General features: G+C 40.7%; 1 protein-coding gene across 1 annotated transcript in view; it reads left to right on the top strand.

Annotated features, from left to right (window-relative positions):
- CSMD3 (CUB and Sushi multiple domains 3) overlaps positions 1-22,500 on the top strand; it is a 2,682,374-nt gene that overhangs the window by 2,315,366 nt on the left and 344,508 nt on the right. Inside the window, exons 49-51 of the mRNA XM_069220640.1 lie at positions 1,590-1,778; positions 18,374-18,559; positions 19,150-19,344. Coding sequence (XP_069076741.1) covers positions 1,590-1,778; positions 18,374-18,559; positions 19,150-19,344 — 570 coding nt within the window. The remainder of the gene's footprint in view (positions 1-1,589; positions 1,779-18,373; positions 18,560-19,149; positions 19,345-22,500) is intronic.

Below are 22,500 nucleotides of genomic sequence, written 5' to 3'. Positions count from 1 at the left end.
GTGACTAAAATCATCTCACTGTTCTCGGTAGTCAGTGTTTCTCCAGAGACTTTCCCAACACTGAAAGGACTCAAGAAGTGCGTATAGGAAAGACATGATCCAAATGTGTTGTGGCAGGCCACAGTAGATTGCAGTGTTTGCCCAGCTTGACGTTTTGAACACACATTTTTATAGGAATGGTTTTACATTACTGGAGGCAATGTTAATATCAAAAACAGAAATGTCATAAGACATAATTTCAAAGTGTGTAGCATTAGCATTCCTTTCACATCCTGTGCTCGCACAGGAAAACCCACGAATGCCAGCATTTTGGTAGATGTATTTATACAAGAAAGACAACACTAAATAATTGCCTTTAGCTTTACATTTTCTCATTGGCTTTTTCTTAACAAATGGACATGTACAGGAAATCTGCTTCTGTGTACCTCACCACACACAAGTAACCTTTAGAAACATTTGATTGGTGTTGGTTTACAGTGTGAAAAGCGAGTGTCTTTCAAGATAATGAGATTCTAAACATATTTAGCCTTGGAAGACAGGTAGGCAATTCTTGATACCTTTGGGACTATTTAATATTCCAGATCGCCTGCTGAGGGCTGTAGTGCCCTGCTGGGCACAGTCTAGTATTTCCACCAGCCACTCTGCTGAGAGCTGGCTTCTACACTCACTCCACACCAATCCATCACAGCCGTCACCAGTCAGGTGATCCTGCTAATAAGAAGGGCTGGGTACACGTGCCCTTGGCCAGTTATGTGAACCCTCACTATGTGTTTGTGTCATCCTCAGTAAAATGAGGGCCTGGGGCCCCCAACACTACAAAGGGTAGACCCTAAATTCGACTCCCTGGCCTGTAAGTCTTAAAGGGGCAACTCCCAGTAATGCCACGTGTATAAGTGCTGGCTGGTGGCAGGGGAAAGCAAAGTTACCATAGTTTTTGTGGTGCCTTGTTGAACTCAGGGGAGTTGTCGACATGTCCCCTTGTGTAACGTCCAGAGGAGGGACGTCAAAGAATCTTCCTTAAAGACTGTTGGCTCCAGGAATATGCAGTGAACCTCCACCAATCTCCCATCCCCACAAGGTGAAATTGTCCATTAGAAAATACAGATGAGATGTTGTGAGAACGTAGCTGGCTAGTTATCTAACCAAATCTAGAGACAGTCATGGTCTGTTGGGGTCCCGCTGTGCTCTAAGTCAGTGTAACTCAGGTGGCTGCCAGACATAAAAGCACAAACCAAGGGATTCTTGCTTGTTACTTTACATTTCCCCAAAACACTGTGTAATTGCTTTGGTGCTGACTTGTTTTGCATTGATTGAATGAGTACAAACTTTTAGAGTCGCCAAGCTTAAACGTTGCAGATCTTTCGAAGTAACTCATTTCTCCATGGTTACAAGCTCTTATTTTGGAATAAGTTTTGCGATTAACCTATAAGTGTTAATTTATATTAGAAAATATATTTTCCATATTTAAGTAATCTGGGCATTTCAAGTTATTCTTTTTAATGTGCCACTAAGAATGCACAGCTGGTTTGACTTTCTTTGCCTTTGCTGTTCAGTAAAGTGAAGAAATTGACCTGGTCTGTTTTTGTTAGCTCTCTATTGCAGTACTCCAGAATCACCGCCTCACGGCTTCATTATCAGCCAAACTGGTGGCCACCTTAACAGCATGGTGCGCTGGGCCTGTGATCGAGGATTTCGTCTCATTGGAAAAGGCAGCGCGGTCTGCAGGAAGTTTCCCTATGGGTACTATGCGTGGGATGCTCCAGTCCCAGCTTGTCAAGGTAAACACATCTTGCGGTGCAAGAAGTACATGATGAACAGAAACACTGAGTGCTTGCTCAGTTAATATTTAAAATATACATTTTCATCACAGTTTTCGAAAAAGAATGGAACAGTATTTGAATGTAACTTAGAGACCTGGTTGTTATTGTGACACCCAAACCCTGTTGAGCTGCATTATATAACAATATCTTCTGTAATATTAATTCTGTATTTCATTATATTTCTGTATCTCGTGGAAGGTGTGGTTTAGAAAGAGAGCACATTATATATTTTTATAGGAATGCTTTAATACTCTTTGAAGTACCCTCTGGGAGGAAATGTATTTTGTTATCCTAATTGATTTAGTGTTTGGCTGATTTATTGCAATAAGTGCGATTGAGATTGACTATATCCCATGGTCCTTCAAATTCTCCCCCCACGACGGCCATGATCCCTTGTTATGCTTCTTTTTAATGCTGAGTAGGGGTCTGCAAAGCAGCAAAAGTCTACTTTTAAAACGTTCCATAATTCTCAGGAATATTACAGTTACTACACACAGGTCATGAAGGTCTTCTCAAGCAGATTAGACAAGAAAATCAGGAATTTCATGTCCTCGTTCAGTTGATTCAAGAAAAAGAGTGTCACAGTATTCTTCATTTCAGTGCCACAAGGGAGATAGTTTTAAGTTAAGCTTGAGAGAAAATTGCACATTGATTTTCATTGTCAACTAGCACTCGGAAGAAATATTGACCTCGGCCATAATGCATTGGGTGGATCTCGCTACAGTCCTGACTGCCTGATGTGTAGTGCTCAAAATGCAAATTTTTCCATCTGCTTTGGCAATATCCTTGGAGAAATTGGTACTGGAGGGTGATCATTGACTGTGAGTGGCACTGAGTTTGGCAGTTACGAACAACCTGTGGAGTATGTACCCTGGCTGGGGGAAAAATTAGAAAGAAGCTGAAGGGTTTAGCATTTTTTAGTGAAATTATGAATAACCTCAGATGGATCCGTAGGCAGAAGTCAACATTAGATGAAGGTCGGAACAATGTTGGAATTGGAAAAAAAACTAAGACTTATATCTGTCTAACACTAAATGTGGTGGGATAATGTGCAGGAACCTCACTTATTAGAGAATGTATGTTCACAGCCTACGTTTCCTACCTAATGCTTCCTTGTGAGATTCCTACTATTGATTGCATGCGTCCACAATGTGGTTTTATGAGAGTGTTACCTAGAGGCCTGGGTTGCCAATGTATTTTGCCAATGTTATTGGTATCATGAACCCTGGTGAACAGCGGAAAACAAAAATTATGGGTAACCCTGCAATTGTGATCTATACAAGACTTGGTACACACAATAAAATCTTTGCATACCTTGATTGCTCACCTAAATATGCAGCACTATAACCACGCTAAGTCATTGTTTTCAAATACCCTTTTCAGCATTTGGAAAACAATGGCCCATACTGATAAGTTTCTAATCTCCCCTTCCCTTAAGTGTAATGTTAGCTATGCAAATACACTTTGCCCTACAAGTTACACCACATTTGATATTTTAAGATTGCTTCATTAGATTTACTGCACCAAATATCGACCAACAGTCACCAATCGAATTGATCCCAATTTGCACTTACACTTCCTAACTACTTTGCAGATGACTTTTAGAGGATGAATAGAAGCACTTGTATTTTTCACACTGAGAGTGACCATGAGGACGCTGATTATGAAACAAATAAGGGTTTGCTAATTTAACATTAAGCAACCTTTTCCAGTGTTGAAGTCACGTTAGCTCTAGCCTCAGCTCTAGTGAGAATAACTCACCAGCTTCTTTTCCAGAGTGTCAGAAATCCTTCTCAAGCTCTATGGGCACAACTTCCAGACTCATAGTGAAATTCCCACAGGTTATTGGAATATTGTACAAGGAGTTAAGTTATTAATCATAACATTTCCATTATTTGTCATATTCCAAATTTTTAAGCAGAGCAGAATGACCAAATACACAGGTGAGTAGGTCATTTCCTGACACAAAGCCCCTCCACCCACATGTCCTGGTATGTCCCTTCACTTCTAGTACAATAGGTCTAAGGGCTGGTGTGAGAAACAGACCTGGCATGAATTTCCAAATGTCCAGTCTACAGAGATGAACATGCTTTTTTAATGGTTTCCTGTTGCAACTTTATGGGTAGGCCATACCATGAGACATAATGCATGGAGTCTTATGAGTAACAACACAGCTAAACAACAATACAAGTAAAGTATTTTAACACCTTACACCATGTTATGTACGATGGCAAAATCAACATTTATATAAGCTAAAACAAGCAATAAGACAAATTACATGTGGGGTCCAAATTTGTGATGAAAAACAAAATGTAAATGTATCCATCAAAGCAAGTGTGATAAAGCCTGTAATTAGTTAAGCAATAGGACTATCCAGAAAGCCCCCAAGAATATCATAGGACCTAGACTGAATTATTTTATGTGAAAATTGGGTTGGACCTTCTAGGTTGCAGACTTTTTAAAAAAAAACAACTTAAAGTGAGAAGAATCTACGTATTTTGCCTCTTAGGCCAACCTCAAATGACGTTTGCCTAAAATAGTGGTGACCCCAATTTACAAGCTTTTACATTTCCAGATGGGAGGAGCTAAATATCAGGCTTTTCTACTGAGAGGTGCCATTTGGGATGGAGTCAAACTAGTTGCATTTTTAGTAGATCCAACTGTGATGCACTGTTTGGCAAGGTCAAATTCAGATGTTGGTCAAGCCAACACTCATTCTGATGGCAAACTTTCAGTTCAAAGACATTTAGGGGGTCATTACGACCCTGGCGGTCGGTGTTTTAGTGGAGGCATTACTGCCAACAGGCTGGCGGTACCTACCTCCAGTATGATGACATTGGCGGTTTGGCTAAAGCCAAACCGCCAAGTCAGCACACCGACCGCCACGGCGGTAACAACTGCCGGGCTGGAGACTTCAGTCTCCAGCCCGGCAGCCGTCACTAGGCCACCCATGGCATTTTGGCCCTGCCCAACGCCATGGTTTCCGTGGTTTCTGTACCGCCACGGAAACTATGGCGGTAGGCACTATCAGTGCCAGGGAATTCCTTCCCTGGCACTGATAGGGGTCTCTCCTGCCCCCCTCCCCCTCCCAAGAGTCCTCCCCCACCCTCCTGACCCCCCCACATATACACACCCATACACACACGCATACACACATTCACCCATGCATGCATACATTCATACACATTCACAGCAACACTCATGAACATACATCCAGGCACACACGCACTCACATGACACAACATGCACGTACACACACACACACACACACACTCACTCATTCACACACACATTACACATGCATGCACGCATTCACACACAGTCATACACACCCCCACACACGCACACAACAGCCCCCACCCCCTCTCCTGTCAGAGAAGCCGACTTACCTGCTTGCAGGGGGTCCTCCGGCAGGAGACAGGACGCAGCGCTGCTGCCAGAAGCAGCATCCGCCAGCAAAACACCACCAGGCCGTATCATGGAACATAATACGGTAGGCAGTGTTTTGCTGGTGTGGCGCTGCTGCTGGGAGCAGTGCCACTTTACTGCCGTCCGCCGCCATGCCCTTAGCCGGAATTCCGCCAGCCTTCTGGCGGAACTCCGGCTACGGTCATAATGGCATGGATGGTCAGTAGCCACTGTGAAGGTATGTTGGCGGCCGTTGCCGTGGTGGTAGGTGGAATTTGCCTCCAAGTTCCTAATGAGGACCTTAGTAATTAGAAGCAGCTATGATCTGAAACATCCAAAGACAAGCATGAACATCCTTAGGCCATGGGTTAATGCCAGTTTAGTTGTAGGTGTTAATAAACGGGTGCCCAGGTTGTTCCAAAAATGTAATATGGGTTTTATCAAAACCCCATGGTACTGTAATTCAGAAATAAGACTAGTACTTTCAAACCCAGTTTGCTATGTTCGGGACTTCTCTGGCCACCATCTCCCTCTGGTTCCAGGAAATCAGCAGCTTTTCAGTGCCCAGGGTTCTGAAAGAGGCACCTTAAACAGGCAGTTTCCTCAACAGATATCTGTCCTACTATTTCTTTAGATTGGGTAAGAAACTGGCTCTTCCAGTTCTCAAGTAAAGTCTGGGGGGCACAGATTCAAAACAGAAGGGGAGATTAACTAAATTCTAGTGCAATGTTGCACAGAAACAAGTTGCTGCGCTGTGTTGAACTAGATGGAGACAGATGGACAGCACCAAACCTACTTCGATATGGTACTCTGGCCCTTTTCCTCAACACTGGTGCTTTTTTATAATCCCTATGGGTACTCAACATGTTTGCACTATTGTGATGTCTGCCATTCGTTTTGTACTGGAAAGGTACCAATATCGAAAGAGAGGTGTGTGCTAAGACATAGGTTAAACATTTCAAGAGTTGTATGGATCCTCTACAGTGCATGCTGTACAATGCAGCACACCAGCAAAGTTTGAAAAGTTTGGAGAAATAAGTCAATCAGCATGGATGACAGTCAAAAAAAATGTCACCTCCAAAACTGAAAAAGCTCCACACCAGTTTAACAATTTAGATGAGACAGACTTAGAGATTGTATGTGCTGACATTGTTACAAAGGGGTCACACTTCAAAATCTGTGCATATCGAAGACTGAATTTCACAGCTAGATATCTGCCTATGATGTCTACATCAATTATGCAATTGAAAATATATAATTTAGGAAATGAAACACATGATGAAATCATTTAGGAAACTTAATATGAGAACAGGTGTGGTCCATCTCAGAGATGTGCAAAATTGCATGATTTTTTTCACTTAAGGGCATACTTAACCTAAAAAAGTCACTCATATTACATGACAGGAGCTTGCTTCAAGCAGCAAGTGTCTCTCAGCAGGACATTTTCTGTGCAAACCTCTCTCCCTTGCACATAAGTTGCAAATAGCGTAATGCAATGTTTTGAAAATTTCACATAGTGAAACATTCAGAAATGTCAAAGATTATGATTGGGTAATTTAATTTTCACCCAAACCTAGCAGTCATACCTCCACAACCAAAAAAACACAGATGCTCTCTGTTACTGAACCTACGAAGATGTGCATGGCCATTCGCATGCATGTATCAGTACAACAATTGGAGAAGTTATCAGTGAATCCTTGTGACACATTTTGTTGCCATCCCATTCAAACCACAAGCAATAGACATGGCAATTCTATGCAGGCCACAGTGGTGTATGGATTGTTTCCCTGTACTGACAGCATAACTGCAGTTATATAGTACTAGCATTAAAGCAGCATCAGGATTGGTCTGAGCGGCTTGGACTGCCGCTCAGACACAACCCTGTGGCCTGCGCAGTTGAGATGGCCGGTCAAACACACATGCGCACTTAGTTGCACTCTTTCCTCCTCTCCTTCCCCTCTAGCCCCTCCCTTGGCCCAGCCCCACCCCTCCATTCACATGCTGCTAAATAAAACAATAGTGAACCATTGTTCTATTTTTCTGCTGCTGTCTCAGTCAGGAGGGCGATGCGCCTTCAACATTGAGAAGGAGCCGCCCCTGCAGAATATGAACATGACTAGAAAAGTGATGGCTCTTTGAGGTAGTCTGGCAGTATTCATATGGGCACGCTGGTGTGTGATATGGAGGTATGAGGACAGCCCTGTTATCTGCTGCTCTCACCATGATTCATATGGGTGATTCCCACTCGATTACCCCAATTAGTCAATTTCCATAAGTCCATATGTTACTTTCTAAATACACTCAGTATAAACCAAATCAAAAATGGTAAATTATGAGTAATGCACCAAACCATGTACAAGGAACCCTGAAAATGCAACAACCAAACGTTTCTATACTTATGATTGTCTTTAAAAAAAAGAAGAATGTTTCTGTGGCACACGTACAAGAAAAAATCGTCTTCTTGCACATTGCTAATGGAAGGGGTGGTGAGCTAATGGAACTGAACGGCTCATTCCACTTACTTATTACTTCACTCTATCACAGATGACTATCAAATATTTTACTTTGCCAAGAGGGATGTTTTTATGGTCCAAGAACATGTCGAGAAACTGTTTACTTGTTTCGCCATAAAATACACTTGTCTCTCGTAACTTACCCTGTAAAACGTTACAGCACACTTGTGATTCATTTTCGGACCCAGCAGGAATGCTCTGAGCTTTATTCCGGCCCTGACAATTTTTAAAAGCACATATTAAACGTCTTCTACAGGGGTCGAAATACAAATGCCTATCTTGAAAAAATGTGCCATGTTTGGAATGCAGTTAGATCAGAAAACAGCAGTTATAGCTTTACAAAAAAATTGTAAGCTGGTTTAAAGCTTTTTAGTGAAAACCAGTTTTAGTCCAAAATAAAGTTAACATTAAACCGTTAAATAAAAATACCTATTGGATGTTCAAAGTTTGTTGTGATAAAAAAAAGAGTTGCTAAAAGGTTTTTGTGCCTTTACATCGCTTCCCCCACAAGTGCTTGTTGCACTTAGCATCTCTTATTTAATATGTCCGACATCTTCCTCATTGTGCGGTTTCACTCTAAACGGGCATCAAGTAACCTTTCAATTTTAGATAGATATAGACGGGTGAATGCAGTGTGGGAATATTTTCAATAAGTAATACTTTGTGCAAATCTATCATTATTGTTATAAAAAAAAAACAATTGTTTTGACTAAGTAGCGTGAGCAGCTCTATCTAAGTAAGCATTGTCACCTAGATATAGCAGTGTGAGAAGTAGCCAGGGTCGGACGGAGAATCGAAAGCACACCTGGCAAAATATTCAGACTAGCCCCGCTCCCTTTCTTTCATATCGAATTCCATTCATCCATCCATCCATCCATCCATCCATCCATACTCTGTAATCTCTTTTTCTCTTTCTGCTGACGCCCCTACAGTGCCCGCTGTCATCAACACGGCAAAGGTGAGAAATAGATCGAAGAAACAGCAGCCACCCGTGGCCTTCAAAACCCATCATCAATGTCTCCAGCCCCTCAGGGAAATACCTGATAGGATAAGTGCCCAGTGAGACCCGGGAAGAAGGAAACAGATCAGAATTAAAACAAGCACTGGCATAGGCGATTGATCGTGCGTTCTCTGCCAGCATTTTAGCTTTGGGAATTTTTATGTTTTTTCACTCATGATTTTTGCAAACTTTTATTGTTGGTGACCTGGTGGTCCCTCATCAATCTAAAAAACATTAGCTATAAACTAATATATTTTTTAGTCTCCATAGGTGTCAGTGTCACTGAGGGGAAGTATTTAGTATGAGAAGGTGATCCTTATGAAAGAACAGCAGTCTGTAACTCACAGTGAAGTCAGCCACTGGCTGAAGTGGTCTGACCCATTGCCTCGTGATGCAAGCTTGAGTGGGTGGGACTAAGCAGTGAATGACACAACAGACTTAATTATGAAGTCTGGCTGAAAACTCCTATAATGAGCAAGTTACGTACATTATTTTGGTAAAATAAACCGTCATGGCTAACACCAGACCTAAAAAAGCCAATTCGTCTGGCATTGGTTACCAGCCTCTTTTGCTAATGCCTTTTGTAATGTTTTTGTATATCTTTATCAAATAGAGATAAGTGAAGAGATAAATACAGAAGGTTGAACGGATAAATGAACAGAGAGGGTTGAAAATATAAATCGCGTTGGATAGTTAGAAAGTGCTGCATAGATGGATACATGTTTGCATAAACAGAGATGATTTCAAAGATAAATTGGAAAGGGTTGCATAAATAGAGAAGGTTGCATAGATAGAGAGGTCTGTCAAGTTATACGTAGACAGAGACAGACAGGTAGACAGAGAGAGACAAGTTGAAAGACAGGTGGAAAAACAGACAGGTAGTTTGACAAATGGTAGATAGACAAATTGATAGGCAGGTAGATAGATATATGGACGGATAAGACTGTTAGATAGACACACAGACAGATCGATTGGTAGTCAGATAAATGGGGTTGCAAAGATAAATAGATAAATAGATAGATAGATTACTTAAAAGTGGTACAAGCAAGAATTTAATGTTGTCATGTACCTATAGAGACTAGCCCCTCAAATATATTTTTACTGTAAATGGCTGTAGCTGACATATGAGAAAAACTAAAGTGCAGAATAAAATCATAAGCCTACTACGTTTGGAATTCGGACAAGTTACAGAGGTGATTAAACCACTATATTTAATATTTGTTGAAAATCAAATTAATTGGTGAAGTGAATTTTTTAGTAAATGTTTAGAAAAGGTGACTTTCAAAATGTTACACTTAACCTGCCAGTGCCTGTAGTCAGCTAATTAGCATTTATCGGCTGGCATATGGCACTGCCAGTGCTTCCCTATACAGAAGTGTTTAAACTGTTTCCAGTGCAGAAACAATGGCTCGGGCTTTCTCACAGGAATACCTGCTCAAAAAAAGCGAGCCCCGGAGGGTTCATGAACTTCATTAGCTTGCGAGGGACCATGGTGAGCCTGCCCATTCATAGTAGAAGAGGAACATTTTATTCTGTAAGCACTGTATAGACAGAATGTCACCAGCCCAGTGGGAAGGGGAGCTGGTCCCAAAACCAGTTTGGTGTAATGGAGGAGAAGCGGACTTCTCATTTCCCCTGTCTGGCACACAAGCTGCCTTCAGTGGGTAGAAAGACTCTGCCATGTTTGATTTGCCTCAGAATAGTGCACTGTGGGATAGTCTGCAGAAAGGCAAACAAGAGATGCTGCAAATTGGGAACGGTTGCTCCTACCAACTCTTTTCTCATTGGTTACGGAGTTCGCAAAGGTCACACCTACCCACTGGCTAGTGCAACCTACAAATGTGGCACATCACGCACAGCTGATCAGGACACTAACTTGAAAATGACTGGACCTGTTTTTTGAGACCTGTGTGGAGACCTGAAGTGCTGATTCTGCTCCGACTTGTACTCAGGACTAACACGATATGTGGCAAAAAGTATTTTTTCCTGCAGTTCCCACCAAAGCAGTAGCAAATGGAACTTACCTTGAACCTCCTGATGGCCTTTACAGGCCACTAAGTGCTGCCTCTGAGCTCTGGGAGCCATAGAAATTAACACAGGGAGCTGCTCCAGAGCATTTGAAAAGTTAGGAATTAGAACATTTTGGAACTTCCCAACCTCAAGAGTGTCAGTTGGACCTCGAGACAAGAAAGTCTGATTTCAAAATCACTTAATCAGATACAGCTTCAGGCTTGTCCTGCTGGAGTTTTTGCCGTGGCATAAATAGACTAAGTTTGAAGGTACAAATCTTGACCTGGAGAAGATGTGAAATGTACCCACTGAATGCTAGGACATCAGTGGATGCGAAATTTCAATTACTTCCACTTTGAGCTTTTCTTGTCAAAACCTTCTGCAGATACAGCCTGCAACCCCACCCCTCTTGAAGATTTTGACTTCCATTTTGTAACATCAGAAGGTAAAATCTTTGATTGACATGAGCCATCTTGGTATATTTGACCTGCACTCCATCAAAGTTGGCATGAAATTGTCCCTTGGTATCTGTTAATCACAGTGACTACTGATTTGTGCTTTAGTTCTTCTTGGCTTTTTTGCCTTAACTCTATATAAATTCACATTTGTGGGTTCCTTCGTTGGATTTTTTGAGTTTGGTTTAATTTTAGTCAGTTAAATTATTTTTTATTTGTCTAAATAGGTTGTGAAATTTTTATTCTGTTGTTTTTCGACTTTTAAAGTGGTTTGCTACTTCTAAAACAAACGTTTAGCCTGTCTGCTTTGTGCCACATCTGCCATGGGATGAACCCAGGTTTAAATTATTGAAACTATGTTTTACCTTAACAAACTTGTGATTTTATTCTTTATGCTGAACTTCCATGCACCCCTAATTAATAATCCACTTTATTACAAAACCTGCTTTTCTCTAGGCCTTTAATTGCATCAACAGATGCTGGGGCTAGAATATAATTCATCAAAAGTGTGCATGGTGTGCAGCATAGTATAAATAGAGTGGTGGCTGAAGATGCTGCTCTCCTGATTAATTATAAGTTCACTCCTTGTGTGATTGGATGTTGTATGGTATTCTGTATTAAATGTAGTTGTATTTAGCCTTCTTACAATGAAGAAGTCTGTTGGTTTAGCTTTATAGACTACTTTTTTGTTACTAGGATTTTTCGCTTTCCTTTCAACTGTTCAGTGTGAACCATCAATCAATCAATCAAACAGGATTTGTAAAGAGGGACAAATCACCCTGGAGGGTATACTAGTGCTTATAGGTCTCAGCAGCTCATTCCAATAGCTAGGTCTTGCGGACTTGTTGTTAATGATGATTAAGAGGTTTCTGGCATGTTGGGAGGGAATGGGGGCAGGTCCTAGTTCTGAGGGCCACCAGGAGTCATTCCACATGTTGCAGCTCTTTCCAAAGATCAGAACTTTAGTCATGTCTGTGTTTAGCTGCAGGCAGTTTTCTGCAAGAGAAAGTCAAATGACAGAATCCCAAATTAGAACCCTGTCTCGTTAAACATTTTAAGAATTAACATTGTTATGAAGATGCTCTTTTAACAATTTATTGTGAAATGTCGACCTGAGGTATGGGCCTTTTTTACACTCATGCATTTTTTGTGGAAAATTGTAAAACTCTGGCTTATATCCAAATGTTGGATGGGAGATGGGACGACTGCACCCTCTCATGAAAACTGTTAGATGGGGTTCAAGCTAGCATCCAATACTTTGAAGGGGAAGGGGAAATGGAGAGTGAAGGTAGGTGACCAGAGTGATTGTTGGTTGGCCCAGGATTTGACACACTTAATGTTGATGGGTTGGCTAGCTAGGAATCTTCTGTTGAGAAAGAGGTATCTCATAGTGCCTATTGGGCACTGAACTGTTTCTTGAGGTAGTGTATATCTTATTACGACTGGCAGACAAGAACTTCTGCCACTACCTCTCACTGGTTTTGAAACTACAGGTTGCTGGGCAGTTTGTGTAGTGAATGATTAAACAAATATGCAGAGCTACGAACCATCAGGTGTTGCAACGGATCAAAAGTTACTAAAATCACAGCAACCTGTGTTGCCATGCTGTGGAATGCCCTATGCAAAAGTTGACTGGTTACCTTTCAGTTGTTTGGTACTGTATTAGGATATTAAACTGATACTAGTGAGGTGAAATCAAATTCAAATCAGATTTATTAAGCATGTTTGATTAGTTAAAATCATCACATCAAATGCATTCCTCCAAAGCCCCCATCCAAAGGTGGCTCCTTCGCAATGGCAAAGGAGCGTCACCCCCCTGGCTAATCTAGGAGCTGAAAGATAAAACAATATTTGTTTAGCTGCATTTGAAGGGAGGAGTGGGTTGGGCCATGGGAGGTGAGAGGGAGGAGTAGGAGAGTGTGCACCTAAGTGCGCATGTGTGTTTGGACGGCCGTCTCAGGCCGGCCAAGCACACATGCGCACTTACATTTCTCCAGCCCGTCTGTGTTGAACAGCCGAGCTGGAGAAACTGCACAGACCACAGGGTTGTGTGTGAGCAGCAGTCCAAGCTGCTCAGATCAATCCTGACACTGCTTTCATTTCCCTTGTGACACTTAGCCTTCTTATGGTCCCTGGAGAGATGGTCATCTAGGGTTTGGGACTTGTTGACCTTGCTGTACTTAACCTTTCCTACCCTGACAAGCTTAATAATACAGGGCAGCTCGCCGACCTTGCATTTAAACAACATTAAAAACCGGCCATTTGCCATAACATTCACTTAGGACTGCATAATTCCCATTATTGCACCTTCCCTCCCAGTAAAGTCTTTAGACAGTCCCAAAACCACAGTCCCTAATTGTTCCCAAAAGAAAGTGCTTAGTGCACTAGGATAAGATCCTATAGCAATATATCATATTTCCTGTCTTCCTAGGTCTTTTAGGCCTGTAAAGCAACTTATGGTGCAGGACTGTATTTGATGCCTGTTGATAGTGTACTGCAAACACTTTGATAAGTTGTAGAAAACAGCCTGAGAGCTGGCACAATTCTCCTTTTGAACAACAGATAATGGCATCCATGCATGATCTGATATTCAAAACGTGGAACAATAGGCATAATCAATACCGCCTCTGGGTTTTTTAGCCCTTCGCAAACTCCCATCACATGCTCCAAGCTCAGACACAATCTACATTGGTTGCTCTTTTCCCTATTCTAGTGTCCATACAAGTAACATCTTAATCGTATCAAACCACAACGCAGCTTCATAAGTTCATACTTTGTCATGTTGCTGGGGGAGGCAGGCACAAATAAACTTGCAGAGAGCCCAGAATATACAGCTCTGTTGCTCAACTGCCATGTGTCTTGTTCTTTAAGTCATGAAAATCTTGATCCACCTATTGTATTTTTTGCGTTCTTCAATATCAGTTTTGTATAAGTTTATCTGGTAGATTCGCACTGAGGAGATTTTACGCATTTTAAATCTTGATAGCCTTTGGTAAAAGAGATCCTGATTCAGAGTTTGGCTCCTGTCCTTACTTACACAAGAGTGGTTTCATTGTGCTGATTTTACTTGACTTTAATTTTAAGCAGTATGATATGGATTTGGTGCGTAAAACCAGATCCTGATTAGGGAGGTGAAATTCTTGCCTAATTTGTGCTTGGCTGATGCAGTTTGGGAGTGCAAACAGACAACAAGGCTGAAGCACGTTGCATACACCCCCACTTTTCAACCTCTGTATGTCTTATTTGTTGGAGGCCCTTGACAAAGTCAACTGCCACCCTCCCAAACTGGGAGGTCAATGCATGTCACACCTGCTCCATATAGATGACCTTGTTTTGCTAAGCCAAACTAAAATTGGCCGTCATAGTCAACTTTCCACTTTGTACACCCATAATGTTGAGAGCAGTCTTGAAATAAGCCATATGAAAACCATGATGGTCATCTCTGGAAAGAAAACAGCAGGTTGTGGCAGGTGGCACGTCAAAGGTGAATGGCTTCTGCATAGTGCCAATTACAAATACCTGGGCATTTATCTGGTCAGCTAAGGCACTTTCAAATCGCATCTGCTCTCCCTGAAGAATACAGGTACCAGCCTCATGCTCACTATCACAACTCTTGCCTAGAAACTTCAGCTGGGCCAGAAGAAGCTCATTATTAAATTTTTGCCATAGGCTTAGGCTTGCCCTACAAGATACTATAAACAGCTTACTCTGGCTGGACTTAGACAGCTTGGGATCCTCATATAAGTGCTATCTTCAAGACAAATTTAACACACTTTCACTCACAGAGGCCTGAGGGAAGCTCCCACGTTCAGTATTTAAACAGCTCACAGGAATCACAACAAAAAAGCTGTCTAGTCTAGAAGATATGGCAGCATTGAGCAAGCGCTTGCACGCCTGGGCAGTAATCAACTCCTATGCCCCTTGGAATCAGCAGAAATACATCACCTGCACCTACCGGCTAAGGCTAAAAGCCAGGTTTGTAGCACTTAGACTGGGGGAGTGGAACTGGCGGGGTCACATCCCAAAATGGGGAAACACTGCAGTTCAAGGCGTAATGTGTCATCTCTGCAGCTTGAGCAAGGAAAACATCATTTACATTGTATACATCTACTTCCTTACTAAAGTTATGAAAAGACTTAGTTCACAGAGACTTTGTTCCTTTGGAAGTCCGAACCTGCCATCAGGTTGTCTGCACCAACCTGAACCCTGAGATTACCACATTAATTACCAAAACAGTCAAATTCCTCCAGCTGACTGCAGGGAAGTTGGGTTAAGTAAACACCATCCCTGGTTCCAGATCTTGGTCCTTAAAATTGCCTATCTCCCTGCAAGGCTGCTACTAAACATCTGAAGTATTCCTGGAATCATCCATCACTGCCTTTGTACTTTGCAATTTCCCTGGCCTTTAAAATGATTGTCTTTGCCCAGCTGCTACACAACATCCAAAGTAACCCTGGGACAATACCTTGCTTCCTTTCCACCCTCCATATCTGCCTCTAAAATTAATGTATTTCAGATCGCTTAGAGTAACAGCTGAAGCAACCTTGAGACAATATTTTGCTGCCTTTGCACTTTCCATATCTGCTCTGGTCGTTAAAAAGAACATTATGCTGAACAGTTAAACCAAATATAAAAACTCTGACACAGCTTTGTGTTGTTTCTGCACTTTCCACTTCCTCTAGCACTCATGTTGATTCTAACATGTAGACATACGTTATGACACTCCTGCACTGTTTGCCTTCTGTTTTGCTGCTAAGTATCTGCCTAATAATGGTTGCTTCTCCTGCTCTGCTGCTAAATATCCAACTAATTATTGCTTGCCTTCTACTTTCATCTCTTTTAAGGTTTCAACTAACTCCCTCTGTTCAATTTAATTTGTTTACAATGGATGCTCATATCTTGTTCTAATTTGTCTTGAATCTGTCCCACAGAGATGCACTTTTGTTAAGGTTTTATTAACTGTACAATGATTTGGTATTACAGAGTGCAAACAGCCAACGATATTGCTCACATTGCTGTTTATCCAGGAAGTCAAATAGTTGATCTTTGAAAATTGTGGCTGCGTATGAAAGTACGAGTATCACTTTAAATCCCATTACTGTTAGTAGTGATTCATGATTTGGGCAAACCAAGGTTTTTTTTTAGGTGCCCATTGTGCACATTATTGGGTTCCATAGATAGATAGGCTAATATAGAGTTAACATAGATAGATAGATAGATAGATAGATAGATAGATAGATAGATAGATAGATAGATAGATAGATAGAATAATAGAGAGATTGACAGGCAGATTGATTGATAGATAGATAGATAGATAGATAGATAGATAGATAGATAGATAGATAGATAGATAGATAGATAGATACAGTTGTAAAGAAAGTTCAGATTGTATAGGTAGATCGGGTTGCATAGAAGATTGGGTTGTTCAGATAGAAAGATAGATATATAGATAGATCAGGTTGGATAGATAGATAGATAGATAGATAGATAGATAGATAGATAGATAGATAGATAGATAGATTTGTGAAGATAAATAGATAATGTATATAGAAGCACCACATACAAGAGCACTGAAAACACACCAGAAAGCCGTACAAGCAGGATATACAGACTGAATTTGTTTACAAATAAAACAGCATACACAAGTACTGAAACAAACTAAAGCCATACAAGTAGGACATACAGATTGGTTACAAATATAACTGTACTCAATTAAAATACATACCAACATGATATAAGGGAGTGCAGTTATAAATCCACTTCATTGCGCAATACTGGAGAAAAAAAAACTTCATGGAGAACAGTTTGATATGGATACAGTCTGGCATGCTGTGAAATATCACCAGTCGGATAAGCACTCCAAAATGAACGTACACCACTATTAGGAAGAGACAGGAATTTTGAAGCTTGAATGTGCTCTGTGCTGAACATGAAAGATTTGGTAGGAAACAGCTTCTATCACATCAAGCTCGAAAGATAAAAGCAACACCAAAGCAAAAAGTAAAAACAAACACTGGCACTGAAGAGAACTACCTTGTATGCAGATGAGCTCCTTGTGAAAGATCAAAATGCAGTCACTCAAAGAGAAGTTAGCCAGTGGCTAAAGTGGGCTGGCACCCCTTCCCCATGCTGTATGTTATAGTGGGCAGAAACAAATGTGACTGACACAACAGACACAACAGACCAATGAATGAAGAGAGCTGGCTGAAAACCCTTTTACTTATGTATATTTTACATATATTTTTTGTATTTAAATCAAAAGGTCTTGGGTAACACCTGACCTAAAAATGGCTACATCATGAAGTAATATTATCATAAAATGTGCCTCAGTAAATTGCAAGATTTGCCTTTCCTTGCCGCATTATTTAGTCAGCTCTGCCACATAATTTGATTCTCCTGTGCTACATAATTCCAGTAGCCCTGGTTACAGCTCAGTTTTAATGCAAAGGCAACAAAAAAATCGGGGAATGGTTGTGGTTTTACTATTGTTAATAAAATCTACCTCAAAACGTTGTCTTAATTAACCATTTACATATGTTACTTGATTGATGGCCAAGCAGTGCAAACCTGTGGTTTCCATTCACTGAAACATTTATCAAGTTTTACTGTTGATTAAAAACAGGTTTGCTTTGTGTATGTCTTTCAATATGGATTACCATTTTTATGATCTGGCTTCACAAACAATAATTTATGCACCACTAGAGAGGGACTTTGGCTCACTCCACATGTTTTGATTGGACAGAATTTGTGTGCTTCCACATAAAAAGTGATTGGCCTTCACACCGCTGTGATCATTTTGATTATTTATGCAGCTGTCTAAGCTTGAACTTTACACATAACATTGTAATGGTATTAAGTGTCTTAGATACCTAGATAATTTATGGTGTTTTTCTCTGGGCAGTCATTAACTTACATGGATGTTTTGGTCTGGCATTACAGTGGAACGGTGACCTGACCTTTTAACCTATAGCAATATTATTCTGCAGTTGTTTGCTTCCAAACAAACACATCACCATCTCCATGCTATTTACTTTAAATGTTTCACATTACCATACAACAATTCTTCAAAGCAGAACTATTGGCATTACCAATGCTTGTTTGAAACATATAATTGAGATAAAACAAACCTGCAATTTCATAGTGTTTTACTTTCTATTTTACTTTTAGCTATATCATGCGGGATTCCAAAAGCTCCCTTGTATGGGGGAGTCTTAACAACGGACTACTTGGTTGGAACCAGCGTTACCTATTTTTGCAATGACGGTTTCAGACTGTCCTCAAAAGAGCTCACTACTGCAGTTTGCCAACCAGATGGTACATGGAGCAATCATAATAAAACACCTCGGTGTGTAGGTAAGGAGCCTGCAGACATTCTATTACCTTTCCTGAAAAAGTTGTCGAAATATGCTTTCTCTTTTTATGGATAGATTCTGGTCCCAAAATACTCCTGTTCTGATACTTAATCATCTGGTTAGTTCATAATTGATACAATGGAAAGTTAACTGCATCAAATGCACCCCATACATTAAAAATGGATGTTGAAATTCAGCAAGTTTGATGATCTAACCAATTTGCCTTTTCCTGAAAAATCACGGTTATGGGGTCTTCAACTAGCTCGAGATTGTGCTACAGTACTTGTATGAGAATAAAAGACAGCAGCATGTGTGAACTGATTTACGTATGCAATTGCATCACTATGAAATACATATAATAACAAGCAAACGACGCTTGCACAGTGTCCTGGAAATCTTCGTTCTGATCTATTTCTAGCATGTAATTTCTCATCTATCTAGGCACATTCCTGGCTGCATAAATTGAGATATTGGTGTTGAATTTGTTTGTCTCTTAAACTTACCACACAAGCCGGGTTATTGACGCATGGATGGTGTTATTTATTTCTTACACACTTGGTGACCACACATTTGTTCCCCCTTTTTTTCAAGTTGTTACTTGTGCAAGCATAAACTCCTTCATCCTGGAGCATGGAAGATGGCGTATAGTTAACGGCTCACATTATGAGTACAAAACAAAGGTGGTTTTCAGCTGTGATCCTGGATACTATCGATTGGGACCGGCCTCTATCGCATGCCTTGCCAATGGAACCTGGAGCTGGAGGAATGAGAGGCCCCATTGCCAAAGTAAGTGCTTGAGCGATGATACATTTTTGTCGGTCCATTTCCGTCGTGTGCATCAGAAATACATTCTGGGGAATGGAGTGAATGGAGATGCTAAGTCCCTGTTACTCAAAATACGGCCCAGGGGGCGCATGTGGTCCCCCTGACCTTTACATCGGGCCCCTGCTCAACAAGAGCCCTGGGATGCTGTTTACTCCACTAATCACTCACAATAGTAAGATGTTAAATAAACAGACCAATATTTATTTTAATGTTATTTTTTGTTAAAAAAGGAAGTAGTCCTGCACTGCTTAACTTAAAAAAAACCTTCATTTTTAAACACATCGTGCAGCAAAAGCATTATATTCCCACTAGCCTGACGGCAATCCAGTAGTGAACTAAAGAAGCAAGTCAGTTGTTATGTGCACTCTTTGGTTTGCCTGGGTTCCTATTATACATGAACAGCATTATAGATTAATAATTCTAACACAGGATAAGGTTTCGTGAGTGCCTGAAGTCATGTATTTTGAGGTCCTCTTATATGTGAAAATGAAGAAAAGGTTAAATAAATCAATTGCCTAGGATCACAGAATTTAGTTAAATGGGAAAGCTGAGAAAACATCTTAATTTTTCTGGTTTCACATTGTTTAGTTCAGCCACTAGATGTATATGCTTTACTTCCCCTACACCTACCTTACTGCCAATCCCCACCAACCCCCTCGCCCAACCACCACCCCATTGGATCAATGCGGCCCTCAGGCACTTCACAGACCAAACTTTTTAGCCCCTGGAAAAATGTTTGCGAGTACCCATGTGCTAAGTAGTATAGAAGGTGAGGCCATATAATCAGGCTTATGCTTAGATGCCACGTATCAGACTCATAAATATTGTCCTGAAGAGGAGCGATGTTTGTTGAATGCCCTTGAGCAAATCCATGGGAGTTTCATTTCCATGGCATATATTTCATAAATTCTCAAGACAATATGCTTTGACATTCTTAGTTTTAGATATTCTATACATCTTCTTCCTTGGGTCACTATATATAATGTTTTCAGGTCGTCACCATGTTACTTTTGCAGCCCAGGTATTCTAAGAACTATCCAGCAGATTGCTCAGTAACTTAGAAACGCCTGGAAGATGCATGTTGCTTCCAAGTATACAACATAATGCATTCCCTAATGGAAATGCCTGCAGGCTGCTTTAAGAATGCATGATAGCAAATAAGTAGGCACGAGTGCTTATGTAAGATGATACAGCATAGCTGCATGGATGTATTATTCAACAGTCGAATTGCACTGTCGTGATGAGGGAATGTGGAATTCAGACTGTCACCTAGTGACACATGCCCTGTTTTATTGTATATTGACATCTCTATTTTGGGCCACTGGTCCATCACTTATGCATCAGCCATAGTCGACCACAGCACATTTTTGTGTTACCTTTACACGTTTGATTGATTTCCTTCTTTATCATGTAGCCTATTTTTTATTCATCTTATCTCTTTTATTTTTCAATCGGTACTGTATTATTAGATCGTTGTCTCTGTTTAATGTTGTTCTTTATTGCTTTTCTCCACTCGTCTGTATTTTGGACTGGTTCGTATTGTCAGGTGCCAATATAATATATTTCCCCTTGTTATTTCATTTTCTCTCTTCCATTTTTTAGCTTTGCATTAAAAAATTTTACATTCATTATTTATGTTTTCACACTACACCTGGGAGCCAAAAACATATGTTTTATTGCCACTGATGGTAAATGATTTCTGTTGCATGACCGTGGAATATTACCACAATGACATAAAGCAATATCACGAGCAATAAATATATGTAAACATAGCAAATAAACACCACCGTGGGTTGAAACATAGTCTGAAAAACACTATTTTGATTTCTCTGAAAAACAGCAATGATGCTGTCAGCCGCACCTCAACGTGTTTTAGAATTTGAGGCCTGATTGGCTGGTTCATCACCACCCCTGAATTACTCTTGAGATCAAACCATTACATATATGACTTAATTTAGTGACATTGCGTCTTACCAGGGTAGCATATTTCCTTGGCGCATGGGGGCCACTTTTAGCAATATGTTATATGAAAGATGCAAGATGGGTGACATGCAACAAAACTTGATAAAGCCAAAGCAAAGACCCCTTCTTTGTGCGGTTGGCAGTGGTGGGAGCAAGACTGTGTTCCTAAAACACCCTTTTCATACTGCCTGAATTCACTTTCATGACGACCTCACAATGTTCATGCTGGGATTTATTTGTCAGTGAAAATATCTGTTCACGAGGATGTTTGAGTGTATGTTGTCACACAGTGGCGATACCCTAAGGTGCACCACTAACCCAGACATGTCTTGTACCAGGCATTTGATTGTGAAGGGGCACATTGATATGGTTGAGTATGCAGCGAGTAAATGTGAGCAAGACTGTCATACGGGAGTGTCCCTCCAGAGACTAGCTGGCCCTTGAAATGCCACATACCAGTTGGTTTCTTTATGATATCGAGGTATGTGTGTGTGCATGGGTGACTTTCGGTGCAATTCATTTCCTTGTGTGGTTGCATTTGCCATGATATTATGTTTTCCTAGTTCACTAATTTTATGATCTGTCTGCATCCTTCTAGTGTCAATGATATACAGGTAAAAGGCTTGTCCTGCAATTCTGTTGATGCTGATAATGACGATCAGTCGACTTGACTGAGGCGTACATTTATTCCATGGTTATAACGCTGGTTGATGAATATATGTGGTTGGGCGTCGAGTCTGCTATGGAAAATTACTGAAGCCTGCTGCAACAACAGCATAATGCTCTGACAGACTGTGGCTTCTTGCTGTGTGGTCATTGCTCACGGTATAGCACGTTTATTGCTTGCCTGATGGACAATTACGATGCAGGCTGATGTATAAAGGCCAAAGCAAAAAGTATTCAAAAGCTTGTCAGTTACTTTCTTATTTCGTTTCCATGATATGGTGTGTCTTCTAGATGCCCCCATTTGGGATTGGGAAAACAATGCACAAATGCTTCATGGCCATTTCAAAGATATACAAATTTTCATGCTGATATGCTACTGTTTCATGAGAACAAATATCTTCGTCCACATGATTTATACTCCACTTCTCTGCTGTTTCTGGTTGTGCTCCTACAAAAAGCTAACATATAATTCATCTGTTATTCTATCTT

This window comes from Pleurodeles waltl, chromosome 2_2 (genome assembly GCF_031143425.1).
Source record: "Pleurodeles waltl isolate 20211129_DDA chromosome 2_2, aPleWal1.hap1.20221129, whole genome shotgun sequence".
NCBI lineage: Eukaryota > Metazoa > Chordata > Amphibia > Caudata > Salamandridae > Pleurodeles > Pleurodeles waltl.
The sequence above is the reverse complement of the archived record's forward strand: the minus strand, read 5'-3'. Positions and strand labels throughout refer to the sequence as shown.